General features: G+C 36.0%; 1 protein-coding gene across 6 annotated transcripts in view; it reads left to right on the top strand.

The window, feature by feature from the left end:
• Positions 1-15,463, top strand: part of GPC5 (glypican 5) — a 770,806-nt gene that overhangs the window by 412,335 nt on the left and 343,008 nt on the right. For all 6 annotated transcript variants that reach the window (XM_048078008.2, XM_048078014.2, XM_066986959.1 and 3 more), the window contains exon 7: positions 5,774-5,936. In XM_048078008.2, the coding sequence (XP_047933965.2) occupies positions 5,774-5,936 (163 nt within the window). The remainder of the gene's footprint in view (positions 1-5,773; positions 5,937-15,463) is intronic.

The following is a 15,463-nucleotide window of genomic DNA, read 5'->3' as shown; positions in this document are numbered from 1 at the left end:
TTGAACTCACTTACCTAAGGAGATTCTCGATTATTAATAATTTTAAGGTTCTGCTCAGTTTATTTCATAGTAGGGGGGGAAATTACTTTTGCACAGATAATCCCTCCCCACCAAAACTACTCTATAATCAACACAGATATAGTTCATTGTGAGATAAATGAACTTTCAAGGTTTTTCTTTCATAGTAATTGAGTTTTTTATTAATTTTTTTAGGTGTGTACTCCCACATCATCTTCTATATCAATTTGGAATGCTCTGATATGAGAAAAAAAAAGTACATGTGCAGCTGTTGCTGATGCAAATGTATTTTTAATGTTTATATTTTGTTAACTATGAGGGACCATTTTTAACATACATTATCTATAGAACAATGGTTAATGCAAAAGTAATGGATTCCTTCTACTGCCTTCTTTTATTTAACTTGGTTTCAAATACTTCTGGGAGTCTACCAGTTTTATAAAAATACAGTCTGAATATTTTTTTTGTCTTGCTGAAAAACTTTTACTTTTTTTTTTTTTTAGTAGCCTATAAAATTCTGACATAATGAGATGTGATGAAACGTGTCATAGTTTGCTGTTAGTAATTCAGTGATAACTGTACATAAGAGTCTCTCTTTTCTCAGAGTGCATAAATCACTTGTGGTAGCACCGATTGTTTGTGTATGCCTCTGTTCGATTGGAGCTAGTGGAAATCTGCATAAGCCATTATTCTGTAATCATTCTTCCAGATCTAGACTCTATAAGGATCAATGCTTCAGATTTAGAAGAATATTCTGTATTCCCAGGTAAGTACAAACCACAATACTTTTGTGGAGCTAGCCTTCTACAGCAATTATTTGTTGGTAGACTTAAGTGTCTTAGAGGCATACTCTGACATTTATGCAGAGATTTCTGAAATGTTAAGGACTCCTACAAACACAGCTTGTAGCCCTGCTAATTTTTTCCCTGAGCTTCTCACGTCCACTGTGCTGCTGTGGATATCAGTGATGTGTATGAATATAAAGTCTACCTCTTATATGCCAGTAGCCATTGTAATTTACTTCCAGTTTGCGTTACGTAAGAGTCCTACTCTTTAGGACTAAAAGAAAGATGTTTTTATCTCCTTGAGGAATTAAGAGTGTCCTGTGTCCTGTTTGTCAATAATTTGTTGATTAGTCTGCATTATATGCTAGGCAGCAGTGATAATGGTCCCTATCATCTCTCACTGATTGTACTGATAAACTGTGGGTGAATTATTTCACGGTGTCATCATTAGTTGTCAGAGAATAGACTTTATAATCATTCATTAGCTTCGTGGCTTATTCAGGTAACTGAACTGGGGCACTCAGAATCCCTGTCAGAACAATTCAGGTGCAAAGAGCCTGCAAATTGGCGCAATATTAGATTGGCATTATACTTGAACAGAAACAACTTTCTTTGCTGTTTTCTGACTTATTTCCTGCTGTAATATTTTCCTGCTTTTCTATTCAGAAACTATTCAATAATCAGAGTGATACAAATTGGGCATGACTGCCCTGTGAGATTCTCCTACATATTTCAGACCGGACTATGGAGTACTTTCCTATAGTGTGTCTTAGGAGGAGCTATCATTCCTCATATCTGCATCTTTCATACTATGTTTTGTTAATAATCATGGCTCCAGTGGATTAGTCCAAATTCTAACCTCAGAGTAGATGCTTTCAGATGGGTGGTTGAGTGGTTTTTTTTTTTTTTTTTTTCTTGGAAGGTCATCTTCCATTTCATGTAAACAAACGTTATTTCCTTTGCTTCTTGATTTCCTTTTATTTACAAAGATCTGGATAAGTGCTATCTGAAAATGCCATAGAACTGGAGAAAGAACTTCCACTTTGGGAAGTGGCAAAAATGAGGAATTCATTCTCTAACTGCCTTAACATAGCTATGCTTTCTACCAGGCTATAATCCAAGATAGCTTTACCCACTGCTGTGTATCAAACATGCACAGGGCCTCACCTGAATGTAATGTACTTTTGATCTCTCAATGGAGCTTATTCAAATTGTAAAATAGTGGATGTGAAGTTAAATTATAATGTCAGAATAGGTAGAAATTAATTTATTTCTCAAGAATTAATTTATTTCTCAATAATTAAAAAGGATGTAATTAGTTAGCCAATAAATCAAGATGAACAAAATTCAGTCAGTTCTTTGTCTGGAGTAGCTGAATAAGTCTATTGACCTGAATTTATTTGTTCATTTTTATACAACTAAATGGTAAAGATCAAACAGATAATTAAGATGTAGCATGTTTTTGCTGCTGGTGGTGGTTTTTTTTTTTTTTTTTTTTTTTTGCTTTAAGGCAAAGTTCTGTACTGTGTGTTACAATGAGGAAATACTCATTGAAAGCTTAGTCACTTCACAGAGCTTTCATGCACTTTGTCAAGCCAGGAGCAGAAGAACATCTGCTGTTAGCAGCAGTTTTGGATATCTTTGACTTCCCAGGGCAAATGACCATAACTGATTTCCAACCGAATTAGCAATGGCTACCTTTTGGCATAATTTGGAAGGCAAATAAAACTGCATTCCTTATGAGATACCTTAATTGTCCTGCATACCTTCCCAACAGTGTGAAATTTTAGGAATCATATGGTCAAATCTTCAATATCTGAACTTGTCTTTCTTGCCAATAGAGTGAAATAGCTGTGTTCTAGGAATTAGTCTATCCCATTCTAAGATCTCATCTTCTCCTCGCTTGTACCAGAATCCACTCAGATGCGGGTTGGAAATGTTGCGAAGAAGTAATTTTATCATGCTTCTGGTATGTAAGAGAAAACTGTGTGAAGCAGTACTGCTTGCTGTGAACCAGCTCCCCTGATCAGCCACTGAATTACATTCACTGAAATCCGTTGTTTAAATAAATCACCGATTTCCTCACTCACAATAGGGTAGAAATAGGGAATTAGTAGATGTCCTGTCTATTAGTATCCACTCTTACCAAGGGAGAAGTGTGTAAAATTCACACAAGAATAAGATAAAGGTAAAATTATTAGCAAATTATCTGCAAAATATTTGCTCTGTCTAGTGGAGGGGGTTATACCAATAACCTTAAAACAAATACAATGAAACAGGTGAGCAGTAAAGAACAGTGAAATAAAAAATCCAAGCAGATCAATGGCTCTATAGAAGAGATACTAAAAATGCTCATAAAATAACTTTAGAAATTTTTTAAATGAAATTTTGCTGCTGCTGTTTTCTGTTTGTTTGTTTGTTTGTTTGTTTTTCCCATTGTTGTTGGCCTGTATTACCTCTTAAATTTATGTTTCTCTTGTTATTTTTCTTATTTATTTCTGTTTGTAGCTATGCTATCTTCATGGATGGGTGAAACGGGCAAAGAACATTAGTCTCTAAACATTAATCATACGTAATGTGACTTTGTTCTGCTATTTCTACTACCTAGAAAGGAGAGTACAAGCTAGGGTTTAATTTTGCTTACATTGGTTATCTTAGAAGTGCCTGACTCATTTACTTAATTTTCTGAGGATGACTTAAATTGCAGTGAGATGTTAGTAAGACACATTTTTTTGTTGTTGTTCATTTGTTTTCTGTTTGTTTGTTTGTTTTTCCCAAAGACCAAAAAATTAAATACTTAGTGAAATAACCAAATTGATAGTGTGCATAGCTGGGCTAGTAGGAAGTGTACCAAGGGACAAGAGCAAAGCTTTTGCCTCTCTTCACTCAAATCCAGTAATAATTGGAAAGAAAATCAGTTGCTCATGACAGAAATCATGTGAGAACCTGAGTTCAGGGGTTTTAGCTGTATAATGTGCTCCCAGATATGAAGAAGGATTTTTAAAATAGAGAAGACTGTGGCATGAGTAGTTTTTTAAAGAGAAATGCTGTCCTTTTAAGTACTCAGGTATATAATACTAAGCAGAGGAATAAACTTTAGCATAATTTATTCTTCTGGTTTGAAAGAGTTCAAAACAGTCATGCTTCTAGAAATAGTTCTTCTAGGTTTGATTTGATTAAGTAAATTTGATTTACTGCTGGTCTCCTTTGGGATTCCCTCCACAGGTGTTTAAGATATGCACATAAATGAAAGAGAAGAAATATTATGACTGAGCTTAGTTCACATTGACTGCAGCAGAACATCATCAAGATGTTTTTATTAAAAAAGAATAAAATTAAATTAATAAAAAACAATGTTTCCCCTGAAGGTGTATGATGTGTAAGATATGGTTTATTAGCGATATGGTTTAGTGGAGTACTTAGTGTTAGGTCGGAGGTTGGACTCGATGATCTTGAGGTCTCTTCCAACCTAGAAATCTGTGATACTGTGATACTGTGATAAGTAAATGGGATACTAGATTTTTGTTAAAAGGGAATCAGTACCATATAAGTTTCAACAGTGTAAACATAAGCTCCCTTGCCTTTAAGTGTTCATCACTCATGAGAGATGAACTCACTTGTAACTTTCTGCAAGCACAGGAAATCAAAAAGAATCCAGTCTTCCATTTAAACCAAATTTAGTTACATGGATTCATACATTCTTGAGAGCCAGAAGGGGCCATTTTTGGTAACTTATTCTGACCTCTTGCATATCCTGGTCTTGAACTTCTGAATTAATTCCTGCTTTAAGACTAAAACCTCTGTCTGAACCAGAATATATACATATATATATATGTATGTATATATTGAAGAACTTGACCTCAACTGTTAATAAATTATTTTGATATAGGACAACCCTTATTTGGTTTATTTTTAATGTACAATATTGATAATGTGGATTTTTTTGATTTAATTTGAATGAATAAATCAAAGCTTTTGGTTGATTTGCTATTTTCACATTGGTTTAAAATAACAGTTTTTTGTTTGTGTGTTTTGTTTCATTTATTCCCTTTTTTAAACACTCCAGGAGAACTCAGTTCTGTGCCATCCTTTCAGAACAGAGGAAACAAGACCTTGATTTGGCATTAATTGTGGTACTAATCTGATTTAGTATTCCTATTTCTGTCTTCAAAGCTATCCCATTAAAACCTTTGGCTAGAACACTAGTCTTGATAATTCATAGTCGACTATTTTATAGAACAGAGTATTTTATCTTCTAATATGAATGTAATACAATATTTAGACTTGCAAATTTACTTTTGTCTGTTTTATTATAGTATATATTTAAAAATTCATTCTATTGCCTGGCTTACCAGATGAGGTACCTTATTAGACAGTTTGCCACTTCTATTTTTTACTTAGTAGTTCTCCATTTTTTGTAGCAGTAGAAGATTTATCAGCACGGTTTGTGTTTTATACTGCCTTCCAAGTCATTAATGAAAATCCTAAATAATCTGGAAGAACTACCAATCCCTACAGGACTGCACTAAACCCACGCATTCCTAGTGATTGAATCATAGAATGTGGACATCACGTTGGTCTGGAAAAGATCTAGGGCCAGTTGCTATGTAGCTTGGATGCTGTCTGTCTGCTCTAAAGGACACTAGTCTGAAGGTGTGAAGAATGTGTCTTTATCCATGCGACTTCATCTCTGGGCTAGGGATTAATGCCTTATCCTCTCTTGTTTAGCAGTACAGACACAGAAACGTTACACATTTTTAAATTAAAACTGAAGTATACATGTCCAGATACCACTCTTTTAAATCTGACTGCAAACCGGAGGAAACAAAAAAATCAGAATTACCTTTCTGTGGAACCTGGTGTTTTCCTTTTAAAGCAGATAAATATCAGAGAGACATATCTGAAATTTTGGCTGCTCACTGAAGTTTTCCATCTGTATTGCTAACTTGCACACTGTATTTTGTCTTCAGCTATTGCAGAGCAAATCATTTCCTAAATATGATAACTGGGATCTGCAACAAACAGGCAGTGGTGGAAGTGTGGATGAACAAATCAGTGGAGATTGTGATGATGAAGATGGTTGTGGAGGATCAGGAAGTGGAGAAGTAAAAAGAGTCATGAAAATTACAGACTGTAAGTCCATGATTCTGTTTCCTTCATACATTTTAAGAGTGAATTTGACATATTTTCCACTAAGAAATACCGCTGAATTATCTTGAAACAGGTGTGGAAAAGTTGTCTGTATAATGTTTCCAAGATATACAGGAATAGGACTATAATTATAAGACTTCTATGAGGACGGTACGATGATAAGTATCAGTTTCATCATAGCATTTGTTAATGCATATTTGCATTATGTGGACTGACCTCAACACAGTATTTTATCCCATTAAAAGTCAATACAATGACATTTTTATGTGAGTTACTGATTTAGCATGAAAAGTATTGGAAGTTTCACACAGAAATTTTTTCTATTTTGTAATGGAACTATGGCAAAAAGCTAAGATTTAGCTGTGGTAGTTGAATTTCTTAGAGAACTATTGGAATCAATGTGCTGTAGCCCACTAAGCATCAGTGCCATTATTACTGCTTACACTTCTTTCTGCCTTGCTTACTTTTTTATTTTTTCCTGAACCACTTTTGTAAGAATTTTGTAAGAAGAATATTTGTAAGACCTTTGTTTATACATTTCAGTGACATAGAAATATGAGTATGAGCAATTGGGTTGAAGCACAAGTAAGTTGTCCGGTTCTCTGAAACAGTGCTATATTGTACATCTCTTACTTCTCTTCCAAGTGCAGAAATACAGGCAGAGATGATGGGAATAGATTCCTGCTATCATCAAAATTATATTTTTAAACACTCAGTACTAATAGATAAGAAGTAAAGGTTGTTGTTAATCCGTGAGTTTACCTATATTTACTGAATTTGAGTGTGCTCTGGGTTTCCGAGGACAGGTCTTTCTTGATTTGATAGTGAAGAGACAATTTAGAAATTCAGTCACAGAGAAGTCGTACTGCATGCTTGCCTAATTCTGATTTAAATAATTGGAGAAATGAGACTCTGAGCATTGTGGGCATGCATTAGCAGGTCAGTCTGCATTCAGCCTAAGATACTGTTGCACTGCTACCTAGTATATATATTTTCAAGGCCTGATGAAGTTTCTTTAGATGGAATGTTAAGAGGCACTTATTTCCTGAGAGTGCCTTCTTTGAACATATAAACTTGGAAAAAAAAGTTAGAGATCAAATACTTAAAAGCAGTTGTACTTTGGACTACTGGATATACTATATCTATTTGATAATGACACTCAGTGGTATGGACAAACTGTAAAATAGTCTTAGAAATGACCAGGGATATTAAACAAGTATTACATTGCAAAAATATTGAATGAATTGCACATTTTTTTACCTTCTGCATTTGATTTTTCTTCATATTAATATATTTAGTGTAATCTTTTCAAAATGTCAAAAAGATAGCTAATTAAACTTTGTATTCTCATTATTTTACATGCATCTCTGGGATTATAAACTATGTATTAGGCAAGTTTGCATTTAATGCTGTTTCATTCAAACCTTTTTTAAGACACTAGTAAACAAAAATATGAGTCCATACTGTTTAGTATTATGACTTTTGTATATTTTTTGATTTACTAGTAGCTTGAGTTACCTGTTGTGAACTATTAAAAGATTCCATGTAGTATGAATTTTGTTATAATATAGGTCATGAAAATCTTTTTCTTGGGAAATCACTTAAGTGTATACTTCAGATAACAAACTGGAGCTCAGATAATTCTTTTGCATCTCTGGGATATACAAGTAGGATTTTAGGAATTAAAAATGAAATTGAAAGTCCAAAAAAAGTAAAATAAGCCTATTTTAGTAAGCAAACAAAAATATATTTTCAAGATTAGTGATGAACAAGAATGAAAACATTAAGAAATAAATATCATCACTATTTAATCTGGTGAAAATTTCTTAGCTTCAGATGACAGCTGCTGATTCCAAGCTAAAGCAGATCCTTAATTCCCTATTTCTAAATTGAAATGATAGATTTATGCTGCCTGTATTGATTACTGCTCTTTGTAAAGCATGACTAAATATCAGGCATGGTCAACCTGTTAGTTAGGTAGTTTGTTAGTTCTGATGCTTTTTGTGCTGAAGTAACAAATAGTTTAAATGTTGGAACATGAAGTCAACCTTTACCATTGCAGTTCACATGCAGAACACATACTCTTATTACAGTCATTTTGTCTTAAAAGAATGTAATGAACTCCAGCAACGAGATATTTACTTTATTTTCAAAGATAAACATTATAATTATTACTTAAAAATGCATTTATGATTTTTGAAGCTCAAAAAAGAATTATGACATAAAATGGAGAGTTATATCATAGTTATTTCTTTTTAGCAAGTCACATTAGTGGGTGAATAAGATTCTTTATGTGGTTTAGTAACATACACATTTTAACTGGATTCATTATGCACATGGAAAGTTTACTTTATATTCTTTTGATACATGCAGGCATACAGATGGTGTTATTTTTTTCCTTACCTAAGAAACTTTTCAGTCTTTTGCTTCTGGTTAACTTTTCATTTTTTCATAATCAGCCAGGAAAGGAAGGGAGATTGCTACGTATTTGGTATTATAGTAAAGTCTGGGGGCCTTATACAAAGCCAACTCTCCCCTTTGTTAGCTATTCCAAAGATGTTTGCCAAGGGGAACGATCCTGTTTCCAACAAATTCATAATCTAAATAAGCTGATAAATTATGATACAGAATTATCCCTTCTATGCACATTACTTTGTATAGAGGTAAAAAATGTAAAGGCAGATGTGTATCTGCCTTTTCTGAGACCATGTCATTGTCTTCTGAATGTGTATGATTCTCAGACCTGGGAAGAACAGAGAGGAAGGAGAAGATGTTTTTGCCAAGATAAAAATTTAGCAATTTTATGTGAACAGCCCCTGAAGTTGAAGATGACTTATTTTTCCATTCAGTATTACAGATGTAAGAAGTGTCTTCACTTAGTGTTGGAGAGTGTCAAATTTGTGATGACAAGCTTTAGACTTTGGAAGGCTAATGAAGAGATTTGTTATTTATGACTCAGAAATGATAGCCCTAGCATTATACCAGTGCTTAAAATATGTTGTATTTTGAAAATTTATTTTCATATCTAACAGCCATTCGGTGTTTCAAAGTCCTACAATTGCTCTGACTGCTTCATTCTTTGCAAGTAGCTTTAAAATACAGCAAATTGATGCCGTCCTTTGGAGGAATGGTACAAGCGATAGTGCACTTTAAATGTATAAAATAAACAGTAGTATAAAGTCTTGACACTTCATTTGATAGTTTTATTCTACCCTAACCAAGGAATTCCCACAGGACTATTTCATGTGTCACAATGAATTACCTCCACACACACACACACAAGAAAAAAAAAAACAAAACGAAAAAACCTTCAGAATTCAAGAGGTAATAACGACAAATACTTATTACCTATATATTGATTTGAATCTATTTTCAAATAGCTGTGCAAGGAAGAGCTAATCCTGCTATCACTCCTCTGAGGTACTCAATATGTTTTATCAAAATTCTCATAGGACTTACACCAAGACCATTAATTTTCTGAAAAGTGCTGTACCACTGCTTTGTCTTTCTTCTTTGTTGTTTTAAAATTCAGTGCAGCTATTGCTTTACTACAGTTACAGCCATGCCCTAGTTCAGGGCTCATATATGTAAAATTATGCTTTGTGCTTATTGTATATACAGGCAAATCTTGCCTCCCAATTGTTTGATTTTTATCTCATCTGATATTCACCCTGTCTGAGGAAAAAAGTCTCCAAAATGTTTGATTTCTATGACTACTTAATTCATTGATAATTATTGTCTTGTTCAGATTATGCAATAGTGTGATAAAAGTTGGAAAAGGCTTTATGTTTTGACCTCCATATGAAAAGAGGGTACAATGATACACATAAACTAACCCATGTCTCTTATATGATTTTGTACTGCATTCTCAAGTTGCAGACACTTTTTCTCCTCTTTCACTTACTTCAGTATGGTTGGCTCCCTTCCCCCTTCCCTTCCCTTCCCTTCCCTTCCCTTCCCTTCCCTTCCCTTCCCTTCCCTTCCCTTCCCTTCCCTTCCCTTCCCTTCCCTTCCCTTCCCTTCCCTTCCCTTCCCTTCCCTTCCCTTCCCTTCCCTTCCCTTCCCTTCCCTTCCCTTCCCTTCCCTTCCCTTCCCTTCCCTTCCCTTCCCTTCCCTTCCCTTCCCTTCCCTTCCCCCTTCCCTTCCCTTCCCTTCCCTTCCCTTCCCTTCCCTTCCCTTCCCTTCCCTTCCCTTCCCTTCCCTTCCCTTCCCTTCCCTTCCCTTCCCTTCCCTTCCCTTCCCTTCCCTTCCCTTCCCTTCCCTTCCCTTCCCTTCCCTTCCCTTCCCTTCCCTTCCCTTCCCTTCCCTTCCCTTCCCTTCCCTTCCCTTCCCTTCCCCCTTCCCTTCCCTTCCCTTCCCTTCCCTTCCCTTCCCTTCCCTTCCCTTCCCTTCCCTTCCCTTCCCTTCCCTTCCTTTCCCCAGTACAATGGCAACAGCAATAATGGTACCAGCCATTTGTACAGCTGTTTTTCTCAAGTGCTTCATCAGCCATTCTCATTCCTGTCCTAGAAGTACTGAAATCGACCAGTTACTGTTCACTGAACAAAATAACCGGGCTGAGTACAAATCTTAGCTACACTGTTTAACACATGATTTCACTGAGGTAATGTTCATTCAAGGTGCTTGACTGGGACACAAAAATTTTAGGCAGCAAAAGTAAATGTGACAAATTGACTGCATTTACCTAGATCTGTGTTTATTATAAAAAATCCATCTGTCATTAATTAGGTAGGGTTTAAATGAATCATCACAACACTAGATTGAGATAGATTCACTGTAAAATTTTAATCTGAAGAATGAGGATTTACAGTCTGATGTGGAAGTGATATACAACCACACAGAATGTCAAACATGAAATGAAGAGACTCTAGATGATTATTAAACAATAGAGATCTTTAATAATAAAACATAAACTTAATCTATATTTTAACTCATATGGATGCAGATTTAAGAATATATGTATAAGAATAATAGAATAAGAATATAAGAATATACAATATAGAATATAATAATATATAATATATAAGAATGTATAAGAATATATGTATATGTATGTATACAAATTATATAGGTTACAACATTATTAGGAATAATTGCTTTAATGATCTGACTTTTGGAGAATGGCTTATCCAAAAGTATTTTTTAGGGTTTTCTATTTGCAAAGTCCAATCTGAATCTGATGATTTACTTCAAAATATTTCAGTGCTTCTGTCACAGATATTTAACAATAAACTTGTTATTGTCTGGTGTCTTTGAATGCATCTTTATCCCAGTATATTGGAAGAACAATATCTTTGTTTCAGAAAGTAAGTCATATTAAAGTAGTAGCAATATCATCCGCTAGCATCTTTTGCACAGGTCACAGGTCACTTTCCTTAAATATTTATTGTCCAATTAAAAAAAGAAGACAAAAGCTAATAAGTAGGTAACTCTGAAAGTTACACTTCCAGTCATAAATTGTCAACATGGTGTCATATAACACACTGAATCCATTCCTTTGTTTTCTGGATAATCTGTTCTGCTATTTCTACCCCTCTCACCATCCTCAGCTTCGAAAATAAAGCAGTGCTGTGGTCCAAACCATCATGAAAGCAGTGTGTTGAAGGGCTTCTCAGTAGATTTCTGCTGTCTCTGAGTGTCTTGGGATTCAAAGATTTATGATTAATGGTATTCACCAGAGAGTGAAAGCACTAAAATCTCTGTTACGATGTTTGCCATCTGTTACATTGTTTTAAAGTCTAATCTGCATTCTCAATTACTTCAGTAAAGGAAGAGCACCTTTATGCCTAAGTAGGGTTTCAGGTTTTATTTTTTTAATACACAACAGTATTCTTCTTAAAACCCTACTGTTAATGTGAAATGTTCTTATTCAGATTTTACATTGTGTTTTATGGAATGAGTATGATTAACCATTTATTGTTTAGCTAGAAGAACTGATATTTAACAATAGTTCTTGTTTTATGTTAATGGGATTGAAATGCATTTTAACCTAATGGCATTTAATGGCATTTTAACCTTATGAAATTCTCCAGTAGTTGACTTTGTTTATTCCCTGTCTAATAATTCTGTTGATAGTTGGTGGATTATCTTTGAGAGAATGTTTAAAAGATGATGGTGGAGGAGGATCAGAAAGATGAGGGATCTTACGGAACAATCCATTCCATTTTGAAATGCAAGAAGAGAGTACATTGCCCCCCTTGTAGCACCCACTGTGACTTCTCCATTAATTCCAGGCAAAAACATACTTTCACACAGAAGCGTTTTTACCCTCATGTAAATGGACTACCGTTCAGAATCAATTTTACAGTCCACAGGGGGAGTCTTGGCATACTAGTCACTGTCATGTCTGTTCTGAGCAAGGACTGTATCTGTAACTGCCTTTCTGGTGAAACAAGCAAACAGTGTATTACTTCTTCATTCAGTATGTTACTTGTTAGTTCAAACAGCCCAAGGTTGTCTACATATCTGGAAGACCAGAATTTGGGTTGTTCTATTTTCCCCTCTCTGACCAAGGAAACAGCCTGAAGGGTGCTCCAGTTGGTGTGAAGGAAAATTTAGAAGTGAATGAATCCATAGAAAGGAGTGAGCATTCTTTCCTGCCCTGTTAATTGGAACCCCACTATTTTCCAGATTGATAATTTTTTTTTATTGCTTTTACTGCTCCAGTACCACATAAAGTGAATATCTCCAGGATGACGACTTTATTCTTATATAGCCCATTAGTTTAAAAGTAGTTCAGATGATACACAAGCTACATCATACCTTGACCACACAATATAATTTTCTGTATTTCTCTGACTATTCCAAAAAGGAGCTCCTGAAGAGCTGTAACCTTCACAAGGAGAATTCAGAACACAAAGGACATAATAGAGCATATCCTCTATGCTCTTATTTCAGAAAGCATAAAGCAGGAAGCATTTTTTTGGAAAGCTACTAAAAACTGAGAAGTAGTAAGGCTGAATTTGTTCAAGAGGCAGGTAGTTGAACACTAACAGTAACTCTTCCGGAAGTGTGGCACTGGCTACTTTCCTTCTGCTGCAGAAAGCCTTCAGGCCACTCTCTATCCAGACAAATAGTTATAGCAACTATTAGCTTATTCCTTTTCCTCAGGAAATGTAGAAGAATAAATAAGGAAGCAATGTACGTTGGTACTTTGCTGGAAAGTTTGTCTCTTTACTGGTAACTCTGAATATGAATATTAAGACATGGGTTGCAGTGAAATAATATGTGCAGTAAAAGGCTCCAATTTTCTGGTAACTTCAGAATTAGTGGTATTTTTATAGGGTAAAATATAACCTCATGTTATTAATGCAGGTAATTTGTAATAATTACACTGCTCTGATGTGCTGTGTTTTAGACCAGTGAGTACACTTGTTAAATGCTTTTTGATAACTTAGAGCCTTTGAAAAGTAATTGTGCTTTTTTGTTTGCATTTGTGGTAGTTCGTCATGATTTAATCTTCCTACTGAGTATAACATATCAATACCAGACAATACACTGTTGAAATGTACAAGATTTTGCATTAGCTGACTTTATTTCAGCCTGTGTGAATTCCCTCAGCAAATTTTACATAACCCTTCCCTTTATTTGTTTTTGAAGTAATGATCCAAGTTGACAGCTCAGCTTTAATCCATTAATCAAGTTAAATTCATTACACAAGATGTACAGATGTTGACTCCTGACAAATGATTGTGTTCAAGTGGGAGAGTTGATACTCTTTAAATAGGAAGCAATTCAGAATTGAAATCACAGAATCATAGAATATCCTGAGTTTGTAGGGACCCACAAGGATCATGCAGTCCAACTCCTGGCTCCACACAGGACCACCCAAAAATCAGACCATATGACTGAGAGCGCTGTCCAAATGGTTCCTGAACTCCAGCAGGCTTGGTGCCTCTTCCCTGGGGAGCCTGTTCAGGGCCCGACCTCCCTCTGGGTGCAGAACCTTTCCCTGACACCCAGCCTGACCCTCCCCTGTCCCAGCCCCATGCCTGTCCCCAGAGAGCAGAGCTCAGCGCCTGCCCCTCCGCTCCCCTCGTGAGGGAGCTGCAGGCCGCCATGAGGCCTCCCCTCAGCCTGCTCTGCTCTGGGCTGAGCAAACCAATGACTTAGCTGCTCCTCATGAATCTTCCCCTCCAGACCATCTTTGGCTTCTTTTCACTATCTTTGTTGCCCTCCTTTGGACACTCTCTAATAGTTTTATATCTTTCTTATATTGTGTCACCCAAAACTGTAAGCACTGCTTGAAGTGAGGCCACACCTGCACAGAGTACTGCAGGAGTGGGAAATGTCATCATTTGGTTTTCCCAATGGATAATATGAACATGTCAGTACACCTTTTAGTAAAATAAAATGCAAGGAAGTTATCTTTTAATTTATCTCAGTTTTCACATGATATTTCAAATGGAATTGCTTTGTTCTTTCATGACTTCATGTCTATACATTCAATGGATTTACCTGTGCAAACTTCATAGACTGGTGGTGGGCTGTACGTAGTCCACAAGTGAGATTTTATCATGGAAATCACTGGAACTTGGGTATCACTGTGGCTTTTTTTATGCTTCAGTAATTTATATAATGTGTATTTCTGTGCCAACACTTGTATCATGCATACAGAAAAATCTTTGAACTTCATATATGTTGACAATATGTGTCTTCTTTCTGAAATAAAATACTGATTTAGTGAAATGTAAATTTTTCACAGGAATGTACTGATTACAGTAAATCCTTCTCTTCAAAAGACTTTCAGTTCCTGAAAGACAAGGGAAAGTGAGAGAGAAGAGATTTATGGCAGTTTTACTGTGGCAAGGAAGGATGAGATAACAATAGCCTTCCAGTTAATATTAACCTATGATGACTTTATTGATGTATTATGTAATATGATTACACTTGTGTTATTTACTAATCCAATTCCTTTAAATGAGCCAGTGGAAAACTGATTAAGGTTAGTCCTTCAAAAAGCAGCATAGAATCACAGAATGGCCAAGGTTGGAAGGGATCTCTGAAGATCTAGTCCAACCCCCCTGCTGAGACGGATCACCTAGAGCACATTGAGCAGGATGGCATCCAGGTGAGTTTTGAATATCTCCAGAGAAGGAGAATCCACAACCTCTCTGGGCAATCTGTCCCAGTGCTCTGTCTCCCTCACAGTAAAGAAGAGCTTCCTTATATTGAGCCAGAACTTCCTGTGCTTCAGTTTGTGCCTGTTGCCTCTCGTCCTCTAGCTGGGCACAACTGAAAAGAGACTGGCTCCATCCTTTCAACACCCTCCCCTCAGATATTTATACACATTGATGAGGTCTCCCCTCAGTTTTCTCTTTTCCAGGCTAAATAGGCCCAGTTCTCTCAGCCTGTCCTCATACGACAGGTGCTCCAGTCCTCTAATCTTAGTAGCCCTCCTCTGAACTCGCTCCAGTACTGCTATGTCTCTCTTGTAGTGGGGAGCCCAGAAATGGACACAATACTCCAGGTATGGCCTCACCAAGGCTGAGTAGAGTGGGAGGATCTTG

This window comes from Anser cygnoides, chromosome 1 (genome assembly GCF_040182565.1).
Source record: "Anser cygnoides isolate HZ-2024a breed goose chromosome 1, Taihu_goose_T2T_genome, whole genome shotgun sequence".
Lineage (NCBI taxonomy): Eukaryota > Metazoa > Chordata > Aves > Anseriformes > Anatidae > Anser > Anser cygnoides.
Note: the sequence above shows the minus strand (reverse complement) of the source record. Positions and strands in the feature narration are given on the sequence as shown.